The sequence below is a fragment of the Danio aesculapii genome, chromosome 5, assembly GCF_903798145.1.
Source record: "Danio aesculapii chromosome 5, fDanAes4.1, whole genome shotgun sequence".
Lineage (NCBI taxonomy): Eukaryota > Metazoa > Chordata > Actinopteri > Cypriniformes > Danionidae > Danio > Danio aesculapii.
In genome coordinates, this window is record NC_079439.1 from 47677249 (window position 1) to 47703066 (window position 25818).

The following is a 25818-nucleotide window of genomic DNA, read 5'->3' on the forward strand; positions in this document are numbered from 1 at the left end:
TTGTTCATGGAAGTCAATGCTTACAGGTTTCCAGCATTCGTCAAAATATCGCTTTTATGTTCAATAGAGCAACAAGAAGAACAACACAAAACCAAAACTGGTTAGGAATAAGTGAAGAGTGAGTAAGTGATGGCAATATTTGCAATTTTGGGTGAACTTTGCTTTTAATACACATGAGGGATTCATATAGAGAAACAATCTTTGCGTGTGTTAAAAAACAAAACAAAACTCAAACTGGTTTGAAACAAGTGAAAGATGAGTAAATACCTTTTTTTCCATCTGAATGAGAAATTGTGAATTATATTTATGAGCAAAAAACAAACAAACTGGAATATAGCATAAAACATGCAAATGATGTTTCCATCCAGTAAGTCAAAGAGGTTAAAATTGTCACAAAAAGGGGTACCATAAAGTATAAAGTGGTATTACAAAAATAAAAAAAATAAAAAATTACTTGTGCCTCAGAGGATGAAGAGGAAATAAAAAAAAAAATAAAAAAATTATGCACAACTTGTCATTTCCATTAAGCTTTTTTTTATGTTGTAATCCAAAATGTGTATAAAAATAGGTGGATGCAAACATTGTTAATGATGGCATACATTTAGGATGAACTACCCCTTTGATGCAGACATTTCAGTTGGACACCTCTAAAATTTAAAAGGTGCTCTCTTTAATAATATCCACTTTGCCCTTTGAGGGTCACAAAGCCTCACTTTAAACGTCCTGCTCAGTGGCTGGAAATAGAGTTTTACTTTTCCCCTTCAATCTGTTCTGGTCTGTGCCTCCTATTTAACCCATTGGGCAATGTTTCCACAGTATTGATTTCTGCAATGAGGACACCAAGGGCACCTACGAGCAAAAGATGCAAGGGAACTTGCACCTTTCTTAGTTGTACATCAAGATTTGACACCGATACAGATAATACAATGGGTGTATAATCAATCTGCTTTGATGTATTGCGTTCCACTCGTCATACTGATTATAGGAATTCAATTATAACTCAGTCAAATGCTGACATAAATCCACTGAGCCCATGTATTTTTGCTAATCAAACTGTCATCTTCATGCTTAGAAGTATAATATACAACACAATTAAAACTAACATGAACAGCAGAGCTCCATGTCCTCTTTGAGTGTTCACCAAAGGGGATGTGCACACATGCTTGGATGGGGGAAGGGGAACCACTGGCAGCTAATCTTGGGACATGATCTTATTTACTGCCACCTAATGTGCTATTGACCCCACTGCCGGTCAGGGAATACTTCTATTCACAGGCTAATTAACCCCTTGACGTTGACTCGAGGCTAATCAATGATGGGCGTGTATTAATGTGCCAGTCATGGTGTCCTCCCAGCCAAAAGCGTCAGCGGGACTGATGATTTCAGACTGAAAACAGGTAAAAGATGTTTTTGGGACATTGTTTGTGTGGATGTTTTGGGGTGAGGAAGCAATTATGGGAGTCAGTTAGCAAAACGTGGTGAGTCTCTTGAGGCTAGGCACACTCAAATAGGTTTGGGTTTTGGCCAAAGATCTGAAGAACAAGTTACACACGTGTGATCACAGACCACATACATATACACACTACAGACAAATGTGTTTGTCAGTCATTTCTTGAGTGCTTAATGCTGTTCTGTATGCACCGAGAAGGTTATATTGAGGAACGATGAATCAATTTTCATTAAATCCACGTAGTGTTTACAGAAGCAAGCTGAACAACTAGTTGTTAATGCATTGACGGCACTCTCTTCTGGACAATGGCAGCTTGTCAATTTGTTTCTCTTTTCGCCAGGTGCAGTGCAAGCAAACCACAGGGTAACAGCTACATTTATTCACAAACTTTGCCTTCAGTTTCTCTCTCGCCACCATGCTGGCTCTAACAGAAGGTTGCAGGGATTGCATAATTGTGCAGACCAACCCAGAAATTAGCATCACCATGGTGCCCCCATGCCTTTTAGCTTTTAGCATATAGTAAGCAAGTAGGTTGCCAACAAATGCTTATGGTTCTTATACATTTTATCAGGATAATAGAGAACCAATACATACAAATAAGGATCTGAAGATGAGCTGTATACTAGGCTGCAAACAACTCAGATTTACTTTAAATGTAAAGTTTGAGTTAGAACAGTTAGCAAGAGCACAAATGTAAACACAGTGAGGCTGTAGTAGCAGATTGCAGAGTGTTGTGATGGCTTCCAATTCACACTGTTGAAATGTGGGTGGTTTTCCCTAACTTGGTCATTTTGGAATCCAGTCAATTTTTTCCTGGTTTATCTGGTGTGTATCAACACAGCAATCACTCAGATCCATACAAAAACAATGCGATTAATGGAAAATGGTGGTCTCAGCCCACTTAAAAATGTATTTGCTTGTGGCGACAATGCAATCTGACTCAACAAACCAGGGTTTATTGTAATGTACACTGGATGAAAACTAGCAGCATTTGTTCTTCTAATGCCTCTTAAAATTAATTATGAGTTATCCTGGAGCAATGATTATACTGTATGAAACGGCTAACTGAAATAAGGTGAGAAGAATATTTCAGAACAACAATTCATCACCAATGAAGCTGATTCTTGCTCAAAATGAACAAAATACAGTGATATAATGACAAAGAAAGCTTCAGTATGCCTGCAGAGCTACTGTCTGATGGATTACTGATATGAGAAGAATCCCACAACTAGGCATGGGCCAGTATAAGATCCTGACGGTATGATAACCTTGGATAAAAATATCACTGTTTCACAGTATCAGGGTATTGTCATTACTGCTCCAAAAAAAGTTCTTTTTAAATGTCTGGGTAAAAAAACTACTACACCCCCCCGTCCCCCTGTCCCCCAATTGAACACAATATATTTTATATCAGGAAATATTAAAAATATTTTGTACTAGTAGCTTTTGATGTGGATTTTCCATTTCTGATGGATGTACTGTTGCTCTAAAAAACTAAATAAAATAGTTGTGAAAAACATGTAAAAAAAAAACAATAAATACTTATATACCTTAGGAAGGGTATAGCAGAATATTTGGTGGTTATAAAAATAACAGACCTTGACTTTTCCAAAATGCGGTAAACCTTGAAACCGGTTATCGTCCCATGCCTACCCACAACATAAACAGATGTGACTCACCAATGAGATATTGCTATTTAAAAAAATTGCTTTGTGTAATCCAACTGAACCAAGAGGAAACGGAAATATTTCAATAGATTTTTTTAAACAATGCAAACATTAGGACTTGGCACCAGCATTCAAGCATTATAAGTGATTTTCTTTGAAAACCACAAATTACATTTTCTCTAAAACAAAAAAAAAATATGGTTTATTTGGGGTTTTCTGACACATTGTAATGGATGAATGTTGAATACAGAGCAAGAAGAAATTAATAAAAAAAGATTATGGGGATATGGTCAGATCCTATTCAAACTTCTTTCATTCACATCCCAGTTAACCACTGACTCCAACATTAAATGTAATTTTAAACTGGGATTCAGTTTCGATTTCTCCATCCCACCCATAAATGATTCTATTATGTATGCTACCAAGTATTATTAAATACAGGCTTTGTGAAATGAAGCTTTAAAGGCTAAAAACTGAGAAAAACTGAGGGGGGGACGGCATTAAGAAAGAAAAGTGAGAAACACTGGGGTGCAGATCAGGATTTAATAATCTCATTACAATCGTAAGAGGCTATCTCTGACTTTTCACATTATTATCTGAAGATCCATGCTGTGCTTGGCTTGCGAAGGTGCTGACCCTGTGCCAGCTAATTCTCAGCAGCCTTCCTTTTCCCACCGTGACACATCCTTCTAAAGGTAGCCAAATGCAAAGATTATGACAGTATGTAAAATAAACTCAAGAATCAAGGATAAAATCAAGGATGCATGACAAAATAGCCACTATTAAGGTCACAAACAGATAAATCCTGTTTTCCAAGGCCACACTGCCCTATTTCAATTATCTTGTAGTTTTAAAATAAATAAATAAATAAATAAATAAATAAATAAATAAATAAATAAATAACACCACCACCACGAAGAAGATGAAGAAGAAGAAGAAGAAGAAGAAGAAGAAGAAGAAATATACTATTTGCTTACACGCCAGTTGTTTCAAACAAGAGTTTATTTTTAATTGTTCAACACAAATAATATATTTTGAAGAATGTTCAAAATTGGTAATCATCATTGTTGGGGGTAACACGTTACATAATAATATTACGTAATAATATTAATAATCATAAGTAACACATTACTTTTAACAATAAGTTATATTATTTGAGTTACTTTTTACCTTGCTTAAATGGCTTTTACAAAACATTGCGGAATAAAAAATACCTTAGTCAGGTTGAATCACACACTTAATGAGCGAGCGTGCAGCTAGGGAACAGACATTCGGCTTGGACTTATCATCATCATCAGATTTCTTTTTTTACAGTAGATGAGTCAGTGTAATGTTCTACTAACTGAATTACTCAGAACATTGGTTTAATTCAAGTCAGAGGGGGTATCTGGTATGATAGTACTGAAGACGCAAACCATTTCACGACAACTACAATCTTTTTTAACGAACTGGTTCAGACAGTTCATTCATTCATTCATTTTCTTTCCGGCTTAGTCCCTTTATTAAGCCTTCCAGCCGCAACCCTTCAATGGAAAACATCCATACACACTCATACACTACGGTCAATTTTAGCTTACCCAATTCACCTGTACCACATGTCTTTGGACTTGTGGGGAAAACCGGAGCACCCAGAGGAAACCCAAGCAAACACTGGGAGAACATGCAAACTCCACAGAGAAATGCCAACTGACCCAGCCGAGGCTCGAACCAGCGACCATCTTGCTGTGAGGTGAACATCGCCACCGCGTCGCCCCACTATATACAGTCAAAAACAGAAAAAATGGCAGGCCGAAGACGTGCTTTTTTGCAATGGATTCTTATTATTTTGAACTGATCAAGAAAGAAAAGAAGTGGATTGTTTTTAAGTGTAGAATAGATTACAGTAAATGTAAGTAAAACTCTTGACAACTGCAAGAAACATGACAACAACAAATAAATGAATAAAAATAAAAAACTGGATGCAACTACACCCGCACCCCACTGTACCAGCTAAACAACAAATGATTGACATCAGTTCACATTCTCCAGGTATTACAAATTAATTCTACTAAACTAAACAAAACAAGGTTATTGCTTTTATTTTTGAGGAGATGCAGCCACTGTCTACTGTAAAAGCAACTACGTTTTGTAATATAGTAAGATTTTTTCACTTTTGGGAAACTATTTACACATTTGTTAAGGCCACGTGAAGTAATTTACTTAATGTATTTGGGGATGTTGTTTATCGTCTTAATGTTCATTTTGTTATAAAACATTTTAAATGTTTAAAATCTGTTTTTGCCTTAATATAAACTATTTCATGTTAGTACTCTTAGGCTTTATTGCGGTCTTTATCTCAATGGACAGTGAATTTACTAATACCACTATTAGTGAATTAACTAATAACACAAAACGTACAAAAGTAGCAAACACATTACTTTACATGCTTTCATTAATCTGTATATACAGCATGTATAGCTCTGAGCTCAGAAAGTTCTCAAAATATAATACTATTCTACTTTTTTAAAAGGAAAATGAAGGTGCATGTTATATATGTTTAATGCAGAGCTTCTCTATAAAAAATGCAGAAACCCCCCCCCCCCCCCCCCCCCCCTCAAGTTCTGAAAGAGATCAAACCTCAGCCAGGTAAGGAAAAGTAACTCAAAAGTAATATAACGCATTACTTTCCATAAAAAGTAACTAAGTAACACAATCAGTTCATTTTTGGGGAGAGTAACTCAATATTGTGATGCATTACTTTCTAAACTTTCCCCAACACCAGTGATCATACATAGTAGGAAAAACAAATATTATGGTCAAAGTCAATTGCTACCAATATCCATTTTGCTACCTTTAATAACCAAGACTTCTTGATGAATGTTTACTAAACAATGTCCTCATGATGTTTATATACAAATCGATATGTTTATTGCTAGTCTCAGAACAGTGTCAAAAGCCTCAAAAGACAAGCTCAGGCCAATGGACTGGAAGCTCGTAACCCACTAGAGGGTTGTAAACAAACATTTCTGGCACGCACTTCACTGCGGCCGACAGATTGGACTGTTATCTGGGCATAGGCAGGCCATGGAGAGAGAGAGACAGAGTCTGTCCAGTTGTTCTGGGACAGGATGGAGAAGAATATATACAGCCCAGTTTCCAGACAAGGAGGTGCTTCTTTCATTGACTTTGGGATGTAAACATGTGCATTGGAAGCCAGTTTTATGACAACAATGACAATCTAGAGTGCTGTTTAGGTTTCGCAAAAAAAAAAAAAAAAAAACAACCTCATACAGTATGTACTAAAACTGATTTAAACCAAGGTGATTCAGATCAACCTTGAGATAAAAGCCCCTTTGGTCAAAAGAGAAAAGTTCTTTTGGTCTTGCAATAATATGTGTTTTGACATGCAATGGTGTAAAAGAAAGAACCTACCTTGTCTTTCTTCTGTTTGTTGTCCTGATATATAAGCCATCTCTCACCGTTATTGCTGTAAGCCACCTTATAGGAGCCGACAAACTGAACATGTCCAAAGTCTTTTGCCCCTTGGGTAATAATGCCTGTAATTTTTGTTGGCCGAAGCATGTCAACCTAAAAAAAAACACAGAGAAAAGGAGAGAATGAGTGCTTTTCTTTCAAAAAGAGAATTTAGTGACCGTTTGATTCATTAAATAGCCTGAGTCTTTCACTCGTATCTTTGACAATAACTTCTAAAAATCCTGTATATTTGTTTTGAGGGCATCATCCATTATGCACAGCAAAATGGGCAATAAGAAGTAGCCTTTTCTTTCAGCTCAGCAGAACTGTGATTGCTAGTCACAGCAATATGTGATAATTGCATTTGTTTAATATTTTATGTGCTTGTATTTACTGAGAATTTTGTTGCAAAGCTGAAAAACAAACATTTATTTTGTTGTGTTTTACGTCATTTGGTTTAAATAACAACCTAAACGTGACTTTAACTGTTTGTCGGCAATGGTAAACTTAATTTTCCAGATGACTAATGAAATGAAATATATTTTGTGTGTGTGTGTGTTTAACTGATGACTGCACTTGTTAGAGACTTGTACAGATTATCTTGACATCAGAGAGAAGTTGTTTTAGTTTGTTTGCACAGGCAGATATTCAGATGATACTTTAACAAAACCACTTAAATTACATACACCCACTGCCCTTAAGAGAAGAGGCTAAATACCAAATTCCCAATTATCTCAAATCATAAGGATGTGGTCACTTTAGCTAAATGTTAGCATCCATTTTAAATAGTGTACATAGTGATGTATGAAGCACACTTCACACACACTTTAAAACAATCAGCTTTCTGTTGGTCAACATGATGAACCCCAGTGTTTAACAGATTAACATCTGCATGGGTAAATATTTTACCCACATTTTTGATGATGTTACATCATATTGAAATGAGTGGATTAGAAAATACATTAAAAAATATAAAAATGAGTTTAAAATCTTCATAAAAGTGTGTGACTTCAAATAATTTCTCACAAAAAAAAAACCTAAAAAATTTTTTGTTCACTTCATGTTCATGTTCACTTTAACTTCCATTTTTTCCATATTATGGCAGTTAACAAATAAATGACACCTGCTGGGTTACCCAGATTCTGTCAAATATCTTCTATGTTTTCAATAACAGTAAGAATTTATACACATGAGGAGCAAACTGAGATGAGAAAATGATGATAACATTTTTGGATAAAAGCATTTGTAAAGCTGACTTTGACAGCATATGACAGCCACAGTTTAATAGTAATTTTGAGCCTGACTACCATTTTCAAGTTTTCTCCATATTTAAATATAGCATTCTGTAAAGGATTCAGATGTGTCCTGTGTGTTTTGTATTTTATGCTGGCTCCTGCAAGATATCCACTCTGTAAGAGTTTAGATTGTGTCTCTAAACCTGAGCAGCCTGTGCATGCGAAACCATTCATTCACCTCAACAGAAAACATATTTAGACTTTCTGAATTATTTATCCCCTATATGGTGCACTATGTGCCATTCACCATATAGAAAAATAGCAATTCTGTAAACAATAAACCAGTGTTGGAGAAAGTTATTCTTTTAAAAAATGTATATATAATATAGTTAAGTTATATATACACTGTAAAGCCCAAAAAGTTAAGGTAACTCAAATCATTTGAGGAAACCGATTGCAACAAACCATTTAAGTTCAAAAACTAATCCTGAGTACTGTGAACTTAATCTATTTGAGTAAATGAATCAAATGAGCACAGTAAAACCCAATAAGTTAAGGCAACTCAAACCATTTGAGGAAACTTATTGCAACAAACTGTTTGAGTAAAAAAAATCTATACGAGTACAGTGAACTTACTCCATTTAAGTTGAAGTAATTAGGTATTTAATTAACTCATTACCTTTAACACTCAGTTCAAAACTCTTTTCAAATGAGTAGAATTAATTTCCAGTAAATTTTGGGTTAACTACACTCATTTCATTTGATAAAGTTGACTGTTGGGTTTTACTGTGTAACAATCTTGCATTACAGCTTTAAAAAGTAGTTAAAAAAAGTAACAAAATAAAAAAAACATAATAAAAAAAAACAAGTGTGCAACTCATGTTATGTAATGCATTACCCCTAACACTGCTTTAACATCTATTACAATAGGAAGCGGGATGCTTTAGAAAGTTTACAGAAAATAGTTAAGGTAACACTTTATTTTGATGGTCTATTTAAGAATTAGTAGACTGTCTGCTTAATATCTGTTGATACTGCTCCTTCAACAGACATTTAACTGACTACAAGAAACTTTGCAAGTACATGTCAGCTTACACTATCCCTAAACTTAACCCCAACCTAACAGTCTACTTTTAATCTAATGAGAATTAGTTGACATGTAGATGCAATGTAAGTTAAATTCAACAAACAGACCATTAAAATAAAGTGTGACCATAGTTAAAAAATAAATACTGAAAAAGCAAGTTGTATGTGACTATGACAAGGACATAAAATGCCATGAAAGAATAAGAAAGAAACCTTGGCAGGAACTATGACACAAGCTCCCTTTTAAACCACGTAAGTTTATATCTTGCTGGTGCAGGTTGTAGATGAACTTGTTACATAGAATCAATGGAATCCCTTCAAAGGTACAATAATAACGGCCAATACTGTGTGTTTCTTGTTTTATGAATACAGCATTTACAGAGGCAGTCTATATTGACCTGTATATAAACTGTGGTTACTATATCACTATTCTATATTGCTGCTTTACTGTTGTGTTTATTGCAACACGACTCATGCTTAGCCTCTCCACCAAAGTCACTGAAAAACCAACATGTTGTTCCTTTTATTGCTCTGTGAAAGAGACACAGCTATATACCTTCACTTGACTTGTCTTTAATTAAATTTAGTCAACAATCAACACACATATCTAGGGGGACCTGATATGATTTTATAAGCATGGATGCATACATATTTTTTCTAAATGGTGGAAAGCAGAAATAATTTAATCTCTTAAAAGTGTTACTTAATTAGCAATTTATAACACATGTGACATTTCCAAGGTAATTACAATGATAAGTGTAATGAGAATGAGTGGCCCGGAATGCATGGAAATGCTTGACACACCTGCTTGTCCTTGATTTCACACAGAAGCTTGAACCCAAAGCTAATCTCACTCAGACCAATGAATCAAGCCAGTCCTTCTGAACAAAGGAGGACCTTGACGCTGAAGCAGTAATTGCAGTTACGTGTAAAACCTGAGCACACAGTGTTTTATCTTCAATGCCGGCAAATGAATTCAAATGTTTTAGCTCGCGGACTGTCTTAAATGATAATAAAAAACCCAATGTGGGGATCTGTTAAGAATGAATTGCGCTCGCTGCTTGCAGTGTTTATTTGCCCGTGCTGTCTGCATTGTTTTAATGCTCAATTCACTAAAGAAATTATGCAAATCAGACAATGGCACAAACTTGCCCAAATCACCTAAATTGGCTTTTTAAAATGCAGAAAGTATGCTTGTCTACACTGCGCTAGATATATAACTGGTTATAATGCCCTTCTGCGCCATTTAGAGAGCCAGTGGCACACCATTTGCTAATAGCCTATTGTAAAATGCACCAGTTGAATAGCAATGACTTTTGTGACTAAGGTTCAACCCAAAAGCTTAATTAACAAAGAGACATGTGTTTGTGCTCAGTGGCACTGACAATAACTTGTACAGTCTGGTTAGACTTCAAGTAAACTTGTTTACTGAAATAAATGCGTTTTCATGCTGACATACTGTACAATGGCTAGCAAGTTTATCCTTCAACTTGACAATAGATGCCTACGGATTGGATTTTGGCAAATTGTAAAAAATAAATAAACAAATAAAATTGTTTGCTGTAATTATCTTCAAGCAATACTTAGGAAATTACGGAATATACACTATGGAATATAAATAATAATACATATTTAGTCACTAGTCCTGGCTGAGCCATTTGGCATTTCTGTGTGGAGTTTGCATGTTCTCCCCCTGTTCGCGTGGGTTTCCTCCGAGTGCTCTGGTTTCCCCCACAGTCCAAACACATGTGCTATAACTGAATTGGGTAAGCTAAATTGTCCGTAGTGTGTGTCCTAGTCCTCCAGCTTTGACTGAGTAAGTAAGTATTTAGTTGTACATTTCATAATCTCTTTTATATCGAGACCCGGAATGAACATGATGATGGGGAAAAAATGAGTGGACGAAAAGAAAACTGGGTGAGATAAAAAAAATGGGTGGAAGAAAAAAAAACAGAGTAATGGGAAAAAAGATGTTTTACGTTATCTTCAAAGATGTTTGCGAGGGAATGCAAAGATCTTTTTGCGTTCCCTCGCAAAACTGTTTTTCCACAAACACTTCCTGTTCACTTCTTACATGTCAACCCTCCTTTTTTGCCGGGAATACCTTTTTTTTCCTTCCACCCATTTTTTCCCCACCATCACGTTCCTTCCAGGTCTCAGAATTTTCTTTATTAAGAATTGTATTTTTATTTTCTCACAGCTGTTTAAATATAGGCTTCCTTACAATTAAAAAAAGGATATACACTTAAAAAAAAAGTCAGAATTGTGAAATTTTAACTTGTTATTGCAGGTTTATAGCAAACAATTGTGAGAGATACCAGGCAGCTCTCACGACGAAACATAAATATTTTACTATATAGTCAGTTTAGTGGTTAATTCGTATGAGTTCAGTTGTACAAAAATGTATGATTTAAAAAAAAAAACATGGCACTCAACCCCGCCCCTAAACCCTACCATCAATGGGGGATAAGCAAATCATACTAAACTGTATAAATATGATTGTATGAATTACCCACTAAATCAAATCTATTTATTTATTTATTTATTTATTTATTTATTTATTTATTTATTTATTTATTTTATACAATGATCTTATTATCATTTGGGAGAAGCCTGTCATTTCCAGCCAAAAAACAAAAAACAAAAACAAAAAAAAAAACTTGATGGTTGAATAAAAGTAACTTTAATGAAAGTCAGAATTTGCCATGGCTGATTAATTTTTGGCCTTGACTGTATATACTGAAAATTCTGAAAAGAAAATCTGAATAGTAGAATAGAAACAGCCAGAAAAAAAAGAATAATAATAATTTTATATATATATATATATATATATATATATATATATATATATATATATATATATATATATATATATATATATATATATATATATATATATTATATATATATGTTAAGTAAAAAGTCACAATGACCTTTTTTTCAGTGTTATAAATGAACTATAAACTGAAACACCTTTCACACCATTCATGTATTTTATTGTCCTTTCATTCTAATATAACACCTGCATACAGATATTCATCATTAACATTAGTATATTTGGCAAATTTTGTTTTGCAGAGCTCATGCAGTTTACATAGAAATACTGTACAATTACATTCTGGGAAAAGCTGGCACATGAAAAAAATCAAATTAAATAGGTTTCATATGGTTATACTGTTGCAATATCAGGGTTCCTGTCGCTGGACTAAATTGGCTCTATGTTGAAAAGCCTTTTTATTTAAAATCCTTTGAATTTTCTGACCCAGTATCATGTTGTCTGGAGAGTTGGAAGCAAAGGTACACATGCAAGTAAAGATGTAATGTTCTCGCTCTACAAGAACATATAACATCTAATAAAGCAGACAGTAGTATAGTGTGCACACAGCAAGTGAGGAGTGCTCAAGCTGTGGTTAAAAATAAATGCCATACATGTAATTACATATCACAGGATCTCCAGTCTGGAATTAAAACAGAATGACTTGCTAAGATCTTATTATTCTTCACTTTTTTACCTTCCTTAAAACCTCACACATTACTGATGTGCACACATTAATCAGGAACTAAAGGTAGCACTATATCAAGCATGCTTACAAGAAAAAATTTAAATTCTATTAACACATTTGATTTTCTTTTAACATCTTGCCTGAATTAAAGCCTTTATGGTGAACACCACATGAATAAACATGAACTGGTCTCATCGCATCCCCCTTTCAGAGAAGTATGAACTAATGGTGATATCTATAAAACTTTTAAGACAAGCAGTCTAACCAAGCCATTCATTTACACTACCTGACAAACCTTGTCACCTGTCCAAATTTTAGGAACAACAAATAATAACTTGACTTCTAGTTGATCATTTGGTATCAGAAGTGGCTTATATGAAAGGCAAAGGCCTCTAGATTACGCTTATTATACTAAAATAAAATATGATCATGCCTTGATTTTTAATTATTTAATTAGGACACTAAGGTCTGACTTTGCTTAGACAAAAGTCTTGTCACTTAACAGAAATAATGTACAGTATAGAATATAAAGTCATGCTGCAGTGAAAAAAGAATGACTATTGTGTGTTTGACTCCCATTGGCTTAGAGGACTGTATCCATGCATCTCTGCAATGACTCAAAAAATTATTAATAAAGTCATCTGGAATGGCAAAGAAAGAGTTCATCAAGCTTCTTTGACTTCATCTTCAATGCCTCCTCCTTCATCTTACCCCAGACATGCTTAATAATGCTCAAGTCTGGTGACTGGGCTGGCCAATCTCGAAGCACCTTGACCTTCTTTGCTTTCAAGAACTTTGATGTGGAGGCTGAAGTATGAGAAGGAGCGCTATCATGCTGAGAAATTTGCCGTATTCTGCAGTGTTTGTGATGATTGGGAAGCAGTTCAACAGATGATTCATTGGAAAAATCAACCTTCTGACACTTTTGCAAATGATCAAATAGAAGTAAAATTATTATTTGTTGCTCTTACAACTGGGATTGACAACAAGACTTTTGTCAAGTAGTGTCTATTTTTGATATAATAGCAATATTCAAAACGTCCAAGGAAAAAAAATAGGAAATAATAAAAAAAAAAAAACTCGGTTATAAAAAAAATAAATGGTTATGCTCTTTGGGTTAGCATAAAGGCACCCAGAAGTGATGAGACTTACCCGTACATTACTGTTCAAAATACTGTACAAATCTGTTGTGCATACAGTACAGGTTGATTCAAAAATAATACCACAACTTTGAAAATCTGTATTTAAATGAAAGAAACATGATGGAACCTTGGGTAATTAATCAATGTATTATCATACACTTAACAAATGACAGTTTTTATTATTTATTGTGTACACTGCTTTTATGTGCATACATTTATTATTTATATAGATTTAATATTGCATTTACTTTGATAAAAGTTTGAAAAAAAAATACAGTAAATCACTGTTAAAACAATAAATCACACAAAAGTTTGTTTGTCTATTATACAATATATTATTAATTAATTTATTTATTTATTTGTCCCATACTGACTTATTGATCTCATTTTTGTAAGCTGAATGTTCATGATAATCGGATTGTTCCCAATCTAATTGAAGGATGGCATGCATTTGTGATGCTTGGGGGCGCTATAACTAAAGGAAACCTGTGCGATTGCAATATTTGCTGTTTACTACCAAAACAACAGCACTCCAGCACCCACAGGCTCGAATCTGTCAGATTTGGCAATTTTTGAACAATTTTCCAAACTGACTGGGCCCTAGTGATTGCCTCTTGTGGCTTTTTGGCTGTAGGATAACAGGCAAACTGGTTTCCAGATATTTTTGAACACAAAATACAGTTAGTTCCTGCAATTCTCTCCATGGTCCCTTTCATTGCAATCAAACAGAAGCTTTTAAAGTAGCTGCTGAACAAGGTCAGGTGTTTTTAGGAAATGGCCACTTATCAGGTACATTTATGGCTCTGCTTAAAACATAATGTTGCCGTTTATCAAAACCTAGACAGCTGGGTGAACAAATCTTTTATTTTTATCAGCAAATCCTAAACAAATGCTCACAAATAGGTTTGTATAGATCAGGGCTGCCCAAACTTTTTCATATGAAGGGGCAAAAAATAAATATTGAGAGCGGTAGGCCGAACATAATTATACCAAACTATTTTACCTTAAAGTTGCCATGGGTAAATTTCATAATATGTAAAAATAAAATTCTCTTTAAACTGTATTATCTAATGCAGTATTAATTTTTAATTATAATTTATTGCAATAAAAACATTTATACCACAGTGGAGTTCAATGCTGAATACACTGGTCTAACAGAATCTGCTTGGCCTTGATTTGCTCACCAAAGTCTCTGCATTGGGTGACAGTATAGGTATATACATTTTAAATTAATTTACTGCATTTAAATTGAAATATTTAATTTCAGTTAGATTTTTTTTTGTAGCTTAACAAAAGAACAAACAAATAAAAGGTTACATTAAATTTGAAAGGAGATATCTAAACTATCTCCATCATTCTCCCTCTCTTCTCAGATGGGATGGCGGGAAAAAAAATCAAAGGTTACCATGGGCCAACTTTGGCCTGCATGTCTGGTATTGATGTTCATTAAATTTCATTAAAAAAATGAAACTATTTCATCACTGTATTATGTATCATGTATTTTACATTCATGCAAATGTGACAATAGATCTAATCTGCTTGATAAGAGAACAACAAGACTGAGTGTGAGCCCCTCGAAACAGACAAAACTAAGAGCAAATTAGTCCCTCGTGGTGAATATTTCATTGCTCCACTCAGTTCCTTCAAGCCTGAATCGTTCTTCATCTGTACAGATTCTCACTTAAATCGCTTCTTTTCATCCCATTACATTAATTAGTTCCACTGCTTAACAAACTGCATACAAATCAGACCTGGAAAATGAAATACCTCCGGTTGAGAGAAAATGAGAGAGAAAGAGGTAGCAGAAGGAGGGAGAAAAAAGAGAAAGACGCAACATTTTCATGAGTAAAAGCATCTCCAATTCATAGCAAGCATCCAGATTCCAACAGACCTGACAGCTTCTCAATTCAGAGAGCACTTGCTCTGCATGCATAATTCACTCAAGCAAACCTCATCTAAGAGCTACACACTCATACAGAAATTACTTTTTTTGTTGCCGGAAATAAAAACACCTTTACGAGAATAAAGAAAAGGTGCATTCAATCAAGAGCCCATTTGAAAACAAAGCAATACATTTGGTGAGCATCCACATGTGTGTTTAATGTGACTGATCTTGCATTACAGAAGCTTAAAACTCGAATATAAAAATAAATAAATAATCCACCACTGCATTAATCCATTCCAGCATAGCTACAGATCATTTAATAAAAAAAAGATTACACCCTAGAGGAAATCAATTTCTTTAGCCATCCATGCTTCAAATCCAGTTAAGAGCTAAGGACATTCTTAAGGTGACAAATGCAACTCCTAGTCTGAAGACGTGTTGGGAATCATTCCTGCTCATCTGTGAAAGGACAAGATAGAAGCTTAGATATTTATCAGATCATGCGCTGATCTTCTCTCTCTCTCTCTCTCTTTTATTTTGTTAAGAGACCACTGTTTAAAGAATTATGTGGATTTTTATTTAGTTACTTGAAAGATCCACAGATCAAAACAAAGCTTGAAATTCAAAAGGTTATAGTTGTCAGTGTCAAAGTATTTTGTCTTTGTACCACTGAGAGTTATTAAGTTACTGAGAAAGTGTTAGTGAAGTTTCTTTTAGGCAGTGAAATGTCTGTCAATACAGTGTTGGCAGATATTAATCTACTAATACTCTAATGGCTGCTAGTTGACGTGTAATTGTGAAGATACCCTTAAGCCCTATTTAGATGGTTATTGTTTCTCACAGGGATGCTTCTCACCATTTACAGGGGATAGTTGGTTATTTTATAGCAGTCTAAATCCAGATTGTCAATGTTTTTTTTCCCGCATGGCAAAATTATCTTCTATTTTTGACTAACACCAAGGTTGTGTGCTGATTTAATCAACTCCATCCAGGCTCATTGAAAATATAGTGCTCATGTTACATTTTTGAAAAAAAAAGTTACATTAGTTACTCATTCCAGGTGATAAATGCACTAGAGGGCACTGTCTAAATTTTTGTGAATCAGAAATACATTACTTAGGGTGTGTTTTGTTATCTGTTGCAGATATACATCCTTCTTGTAAAAACCCACAAAAGGCTGGGTGTTGTATATTTCTTCGCTGGAGATTACTTCCGGTATATCTACTCAACTACAACTCCCACAATTCTTTGCACTCATCAACTCCTGCCACGGCTGACAATAATCTGGACAATCACACAAAACAGCTGAAACTCATGATCACTGATTACCTGGACAATTTAAACAAACTTTAGACACTTTCACAAACACTTTGCTGAGTCTTGTTTTTCTGTAGCATTCAGAAACTTTTCCTGGTCTTGTCCTTCCATGTTTTGATTCATGTCTGGTTTATCGTCGATGTTGTTTTGCTGCCTGTACTGACCATTCGCCTGTTTTTGATCCTGGATTTCCTGCATGCTTCTGTTTGCCCCTATTTTGACCGTTGCCTGCTTGAATAATATTTGACTGAGGATGTGAATGATCATGTATAGAACTTTATGTTTTTGCAGAAGTTCCTTTAAGAAAAAAAAAGCCATTAGAATTGGCCTATTGTCATGGATTGGTCAGGCTCTCACGACCCCCACTCACGAAGATCACCATCACCTGACTTCTAATGAGCACACAGCTGCATCACATTCACGAGCACCAGATAAAAGCACAGCACTCCAGTCGCTCATTGTCCGGGCTCGTCTCGACGAAAGCGGACAACTGAGCGACCACTCAGCGTAGTCATCCTCAGCTAAAACAAACGATTTACTTACCTGTTCTCTTTGTATTCCTCCTAGTCTTCCTGGTCCTCCCGAATCGTCCTGTCTTCCAGTCCTTCCAAGTCTGTGTCATCCTCTGTCAGCTGTATCTGGTGTGTGCTGTCCATCCTCGTGTATTCCTGTTACCCAGCCACGGAGGAAAAGACCCCAACATCATTCCTGATCCTCCTGGCTATCCTTCATGTGCTCCTTGTTGTCATTTAATAAACACCCTAACGTTTCCTTACCTCTGTCTCCTGTCCGCTTCATAACAGAAGCCCGGACCCATAACGACGACAACATGAGCACCCCCGATCACCTTCAAGAGCTGGTGGACCAGTTGAAGCGGATTCTACAGCCACCAGCTCCACTTTCCAACGCACCACCAGCACCGAGCACTTCCGCCTCCACAGTTTCTTCTTCGGCCCTTCCTTCCAGTCCCATGGCCCGACCAGCGCCCTACTCAGGCGGAGCGGGGGAGTGCAATGGTTTTCTGTTACAATGTTCCCTCATATTCGAAATGCAACCTTCTCTATATCCCACAGATAAGTCGAAGATCGCCTACATCGTATCTCTACTCTCTGGACCTGCACTTAAATGGGCTGAGACGATCTGGAACCAAGCCGGGCCGGTCATGAATTCCATCACTACCTTCACGGAGTATTTCAAAGAGGTGTTTGGACGTTCTGATGGGGAAGTAGCCGCTGGAGAGCAGCTGTATCATCTAAAGCAAGGTACTCTATCTACACAGGAATATGCTCTCCGGTTTCGCACTCTAGCAGCTGCAAGTGGATGGAATGAGAGATCGTTGTTGACCACGTACCGGCTCGGCTTGGAACCCACTCTCCGAATCCAACTGGCCACATTAGATGATACAATGGGTCTGGAGAGATTCATCCAACATTCTCTCCGATGTTCCGATCGTCTCCGTTCCTATCAACAGGACACCATCACCCCCTCGTCTGCACTCCTCCAATCGCCTGAGTCAACAGCCTCTCCAGAACCAGAACCCATGATAATAGAGTCTGGAAGACTGACATCAGCGGAACGACAGAGGAGGCTGACCCGGGGTCTGTGTCTATACTGCGGTGTCAGTGGACACACCCGTATGGAGTGTCCCCTTCGTCCCATTCGGACTTCAGTGAGTGTATTCAGTACGAATATTGAACAATGTAAACCACTTACTACCACCGTACAAATAACTACTGCCTCTATTTCTCTCCTTGTCACAGCCCTCATCGACTCCGGGTCAGCAGGGAACTTCATCTCCCAATCCCTCTGTCGTCAACTCCACCTCCGTACTGAGGCGTCCTCGCATATATACCAGATACAACCGATAACCCAGTGCACTCGATCTTCGACCCGTATCCATCGACAATGCGAAGACATCCTTCTTCAAGTGGGGTTGTTACATCAAGAGAGGATTCAATTTCTGGTTCTGGAGGGTGCAAATATGGACATCATTCTAGGGCGCCCGTGGCTGGTGAAGCACGATCCCATCATCTCTTGGGGCACAGGAGAGATAAAGAAATGGGGATCTGGATGTACACCTGCCTGTTTTCCAAATCTCCCTCTTCAAGGTCGGAACCCCATTTCTTTGTTTGCAACATCGGTCGAGAGCCCTCCTGAGAAGCAGTCTATCCACATTCCTAAGGAGTACAGCTCCTTTCATGATGTCTTCTGCCCCAAGAGAGCTTCCCAGCTACCGCCGCATCGGCCATGGGACTGCGCGATCGACCTAGTTCCAGATGCCCAGTTGCCAAGAGGTAGGATCTACCCGCTCTCGCTTCCAGAGAATCAGGCAATGGAAGATTACATAAGGGAGGCTCTGAGTCAGGGGTACATACGTCACTCAAAATCACCAGCCGCCTCAAGCTTCTTCTTTGTGGCCAAGAAGGACGGAGGGCTGCGTCCATGCATCGACTACAGGGTCCTAAATAACGGTACAGTAAAATACCGATATCCCCTTCCTCTGGTACCAGCCGCTTTGGAACAGCTCCGAGAAGCTAAAGTCTTCACTAAATTGGACCTCCGCAGCGCGTATAATCTGATAAGAATACGTGAGGGGGACCAATGGAAGACAGCATTCGTGACCCCTACTGGCCACTATGAATATGAGGTCATGCCTTACGGTCTGGTCAACGCCCCCTCCGTATTCCAAAACTTCATTCATGAAGTCCTCCGGGAGTTTCTTCACCACTGTGTAATAGTGTACATAGATGACATCCTCATTTACTCCCGGAGTGAGGCCGAACATCGCCAACACGTTGCGGAGGTCCTACACACATTGAGAGAACATCACCTCTACCTCAAAGCGGAGAAATGCTCATTCCACCAGAAGTCGATTCATTTCTTGGGATACATCATTGACCAAACCGGTATACGTATGGATGGGAAGAAAATTGAGGCTGTTCTATCCTGGTCAGAACCCACTTCCATTAAGGAGCTCCAGAGGTTTCTTGGGTTTGCTAACTTTTATAGACGGTTTATCAAGGACTACAGCAGGATTACATCACCTCTCACTAATCTCCTCAAGGGTAAACCCAAAGGACTGGAGTGGACCAAAGAAGCAGCCGCAGCCTTCCGCCTTCTTAAGAAGGAGTTCACAAGGGCCCCACTCCTGACTCATCCTGACCCAAATCTTCCTTTCGTGGTGGAAGTGGACGCATCCACCACCGGCGTCGGGGCAGTATTATCTCAACATCATGATACACCGCCCCGACTGCATCCCTGTGCCTATTTCTCTCGGAAGTTGAGCCCGGCGGAGCAGAATTACAGCATAGGAGACAGGGAGCTTCTAGCAATCAAGCTAGCCTTGGAGGAGTGGCGTCACTGGTTGGAGGGAGCCAAACATCCGTTCCAGGTGATCACAGATCACAAAAACCTCCAATACATCAAAGAGGCCAAGAGACTATGTCCACGTCAAGCCAGATGGTCACTTTTCTTCTCACGTTTTGATTTCTCCATTTCCTATCGTCCAGGACCCAAGAATCTAAGAGCAGACGCTCTCTCTCGTTTACACGAGCATCACGATCATGAAGAACTCCCAACGAAGATTCTTCCCGAACACATCTCCATTTGTCCGATCACCTGGAACGCTCCTCCAGTCGTTGCCACTCCGGAAGCCCCTGCTCCGCCGGGATGCCCTCCTCATCGGCAGTTCATACCACCTGAACACCGGGTAGATCTGATCCACTCCTTACATACCTCGCTAGGCACTGGACATCCAGGGATCAACAATACTCTCTCGCTAGTATCCCAACGATTCTGGTGGCCAAACATGGCAAGGGATGTGAGGCAATATGTTCAGGGCTGTAAGGACTGTGCCCAATCCAAGAGCCCACGTCATCTACCCGCTGGAAAGCTCCATCCCTTGCCGATTCCGAACCGTCCCTGGTCACACCTAGGAGTGGACTTTATCACTGACCTCCCTTCGTCAGAAGGTAATACCTGTATTCTAGTCATAGTAGATAGATTCTCAAAGTTTGTCAAACTAATCCCTCTGAAAGGTCTTCCCACAGCCTTTGAAACTGCCGACAATATCTTTAATCAAGTCTTCAGGTCATTTGGTATTCCAGAAGATATTGTGTCGGACAGAGGTCCACAGTTCATCTCACGTCTATGGAAAGCCTTCTTCAAGCTCCTAGGTGTGGCCGTCAGCCTCTCTTCTGGATATCATCCCCAAACCAACGGGCAGACAGAGAGGAAGATTCAGGAGGTGGGACGGTTCCTGAGGACCTTCTGCAGTGGTCACCAGAACTCCTGGAGCCAGTATTTGGGCTGGGCAGAATATGCCCAAAATTCACTGCGGCAACCCTCCACCGGACTCACGCCATTCCAGTGCGTCCTGGGCTTCCAACCACCGCTCTTTCCCTGGGATGGCGAACCATCTGATGTCCCCGCAGTGGATCACTGGTTCCGGGAGAGCGAGAGAGTCTGGGACGAGGCTCATCAACATCTGCAGAGGGCAGTCCGTCGAAGCAAGGTAACCGCCGATAGGAGAAGGTCTGAAGAACCCAGATACACACCCGGACAAAAGGTGTGGCTATCCACCCGGGACATACGCATGCGACTGCCCTCTCGCAAGTTAAGTCCCCGATTTGTTGGTCCCTTCACCATCGTGGAACAGGTTAACCCCGTCACCTACAAACTACAATTACCCTCTCACTACCGTATTCACCCTACATTCCACGTATCACTCCTGAAACCCTATCACGATCCTGTTCTTCCCTCCACAGAGCCTGACCACGAAGAGGAACCCCCTCCTCCACTGCTCCTAGAAGAAGGAGCCGTCTACGCAGTGAAGGAGATCTTGCGTTCCCGACGTCGTGGTGGCCAGTTGGAGTACCTGGTGGACTGGGAAGGGTACGGCCCCGAAGAAAGGACATGGGTTCCCAGAGCTGATATTCTCGATCCTAGTCTCATGGTGGAGTTTCATGAGAGCCACCCTGAGTTCCCAGCGCCTAGAGGCAGAGGGAGACCACCACGGCGTCGGAGGTGTCGGCCCTCAGGAGCGGGCCCTGGGGAGGGGGGTACTGTCATGGATTGGTCAGGCTCTCACGACCCCCACTCACGAAGATCACCATCACCTGACTTCTAATGAGCACACAGCTGCATCACATTCACGAGCACCAGATAAAAGCACAGCACTCCAGTCGCTCATTGTCCGGGCTCGTCTCGACGAAAGCGGACAACTGAGCGACCACTCAGCGTAGTCATCCTCAGCTAAAACAAACGATTTACTTACCTGTTCTCTTTGTATTCCTCCTAGTCTTCCTGGTCCTCCCGAATCGTCCTGTCTTCCAGTCCTTCCAAGTCTGTGTCATCCTCTGTCAGCTGTATCTGGTGTGTGCTGTCCATCCTCGTGTATTCCTGTTACCCAGCCACGGAGGAAAAGACCCCAACATCATTCCTGATCCTCCTGGCTATCCTTCATGTGCTCCTTGTTGTCATTTAATAAACACCCTAACGTTTCCTTACCTCTGTCTCCTGTCCGCTTCATAACACCTATAATCAACAGAATGTCCAAATGGGGACAATTAAATTAAAGTGTCACCTACTTTTAAATGTTGAGAGAACGATGTCAATTTTACAAAAAAATTAAAAAATTAAATGTCCAAAATCACTTCAATACTGAATATTTTTTTATTAATCAGCTTGCACAATGCACATCAACCTCCCAGTCCATTATTTAGAATAGTATTTTGGATATTGAGTTTTCCTTTCAATAATTTAAATTAACATCACTTCAATAGACACAGAAACTGTGTTCATTTACATCATTATGAATATTTATGAGTTAAAGTCTAGAGCCTCAAGCCTCAAGCTATATGATAATTTTTTGTGACTTCCAGCGGTTGGGAAATACATAGAGGTTAGTAAATAAGACCCTCAGACCCTTACAGACACACGCGAGGTGCACAGTGATGCGGTGATAATCTTTTTAAAGCAGACAGAGGCAATGATTAAAGAATGTTAAGTGAATTGCGAAGCTAGATGCATCTCCTCTCTTCCTGAAGTAACACCGTTTATCGACTAATCGAATTTGCGCTGACACTCAGGGAAATCAACTCAAATTGGGTAAAGTGAAAGTTTCATTGGCCTTCATCAAACAGAGGGTCTGTGATGAGGATAAGAAGCACTCTCAAATTGGATTAGTTAATTTTTAGATCATTCACAAAACACAGAGTTAACATTTACGTGACTCTCAGATCTGGAGGAGACAGGGGGGAAATGTCCCCCAAGCATGTAAACAATCACACGCATACTTGATTTCTTGAACACATGAAGAGAAAACTAAGATGAAGCTCACGAACAGATTTTCCTCATTGCTAGATTTCAATTGGTTTAGTTCACACAAAGACTCAAAGTAAATTTGAAAGTGACTTTTATTCACTGATCAGCAACTCTCCACTGTTGGAAATGGTGAAAAACATTCGTCGAGCACATGGCAGGTGAGCTGAAACACCTGCACCTCCAAAAACATGATAAATATTAAATAATAAAATACTCCATGCAAAGGCACAACTATGTGAAGGGTCACAGAAATACTGAAATCACTACAAGTGATGTACAAATTTCTAGATTTACCTCCACAAAAATGTAGGAAAAACTGAAACCACATGTCTGCAAATAGCACTTGCTCTCTGTGGTCTACATGTGTCAAGATGAAATGTTTCAGCTTTAGTCTTACTGTTTTTTTTTTTTTTTTTTCTTAAAACTAAAATAACAAGGGGACTTTTGTCCAAAAAACATTTTGGAAGAGGTCATTCAGTTCAACAGGATGAAGAAGATCAGATTAAGAACTAAAAGTCATTGGACTATAAGAACACTTTATAATACCTGCACACTATGAATCATTTATTAAGCATTAGCAAATAGCAAGTTTACCAATTGTTAAGAACTAACTCAACATTAATAGACATTAGTAAGCAGTTTATAAATACAGCTACACATGCAGTATTCTTGACTTAGACAAACACACATATATTGTGCTTGATGATTGCATTTTTTATAGTCTGTTAATAATTGGATTTATTAATTATTAAATTTGAAATTAAATTAAGTGTTGCCTGAATTACAAACCAGTCATTTAAGAGTAGTTAAAGTTTTTTTTTATTATTATTATTCAGCATGAGAAAGTAAATTAACTATTCAAAATAACATTTATACATCACTTTTTATTTTCAGGCATATAGTGTTAATGCTTTATTAACACTAATTCATACAGTTTTGTGACCTAATCTAAAGTGAGGACTCGTTATGCTTTGTAAAACCCTTATACATGAGAATTAAAGGCTCAGTTATATTCTAAACAGAAAAAAGGAAACGAATGACAGAATATGTTCTAAACAGATAACAAAGCACTATTTAATTCACAATATGTGTTGACTTTACTACAGATGATTATTTTATTGTTGTTATAATGTTAAATTATTATATTGTTCATATTTTATAACATTTTAAACAGTGGGGGGAAAAGTGTTCAACGTGTCAATTTTTTATTTTATTTGGGGAAAATTAATCTAAAGGGGCTATTGACATAGAATTTAACCGTTTTTTGGTAAAATCCCAAACAATACAAACATAAAAAATGAACATAAAAAAATCTGAAAAATTGTATTACAATAGAATGACACAAGGAGAAAGTACTGAACTACTGAAATGTATTTAATACTTTATATAAAAGCTTTTTTAATGATGGCAGCTTAAAGACACCTTTTCACAGACTTCAACAGAGTGTAAAAATCTTGATAGTTCTGTGGGTCTCGTCGATCAAATCTCTTTATTTTGTATTGTCTATTGGATTCAAGTCGAGTGATTGGCTGGGCCATTCTACAGCTTGATTTTCTTTTTCTAAAAGCATTTGAGAGTTTCCTTGGCTGTGTTTTAGATCTTTGTCTTGCTGAAATGTGCACCTTGGTTTCATCTTGATTATGATAATGTAGATGTTGGACTGAAGCAGCTACTATTAATTTACAAGGACGAAGGGCAGAGGGTTGCTGAATAACTACTGAGAGACTTCAGCTGCTGTCTGGACTTGCACTGCCTTTCTACACCTTGCTTTCTTCATGTATTCAATACTTTTTTTCCCTGTGTCATTTCATTTTATTACACAGAACTTCATTTTTAAAATAAAGAAAATAAACAAATCAGTTTTGCTTTCTTTGCATATTTGTATTTCTTTGGTTGTTACCAACATCTGATGAAAATTTCAAGTCAACAGCACCTTTAGGAATATGTTTTCTGAGAAAAATTGTGACATGTTGAATACTTATGTATGTTGTATTTTGGTATTCAGCAATCTTTTAACTGTACAATAATTTTATTATTTAATTATGAGTGCAACTTTTTCATTTTCATTTGATACAGTTGTACAGATTATTTTTTTTTTGTATCTTGAAATTAGCATGTGTTTGCTCTGAATCTCTCTGTTGTTCATTTCCTTGAATGATTTACAAGCGATTTACAAAGCATACATATTCATCCCTTTAGATGAGCTCACAAAACAGTACAGATTTGTGTTAAAAATTGTGTTTTATACAAATTACTAACTGTGGGTGCATTATTTGTCATTAAACTTGAATTCATTAAGAATTAACAAGGTTGTGAATATACTTCCATGCGTTGTGTGCACAGCTCGAACTAGCTAATTCCCTGGGGAGCACATCAGCACCATCTGCCTACAAAAAGATCTCAAATCATTTCAAAGTGATTCTGCCCTTGACTTTTTCACACCTGCATACCTCACACATAAAAATAAAAAAAGAGAAAGCGCCTTCTCCTGGCAGGTGAACACCAACATCTGTTGCGTTCACGTTCTTTAAGCAAACGAATTGACAGGAAAACAGCAATTTGCTAAAGGTGAAATGAATAATAATCAATGCTAAATAAATTTTTTCAGTTTCCATTTAATGTGCGAAAACACTTCTTCAAAGAATGAACTATAAGGTGCTGTGGTGTTGGAACAATTTTCAAACTGATAAAGCACACATTGGCACAGAAATATTACAATTCAACTTTTCCCTCCTTTTTCTCTCTAATATGTGATG

At 37.8% G+C, this 25818-nt stretch overlaps 1 protein-coding gene across 3 annotated transcripts in view; it reads right to left on the reverse strand.

The window, feature by feature from the left end:
* edil3a (EGF-like repeats and discoidin I-like domains 3a) overlaps positions 1 to 25818 on the reverse strand; it is a 338241-nt gene that overhangs the window by 20757 nt on the left and 291666 nt on the right. For all 3 annotated transcript variants that reach the window (XM_056458380.1, XM_056458381.1, XM_056458379.1), the window contains one exon: positions 6529 to 6684. In XM_056458380.1, the coding sequence (XP_056314355.1) occupies positions 6529 to 6684 (156 nt within the window). The remainder of the gene's footprint in view (positions 1 to 6528; positions 6685 to 25818) is intronic.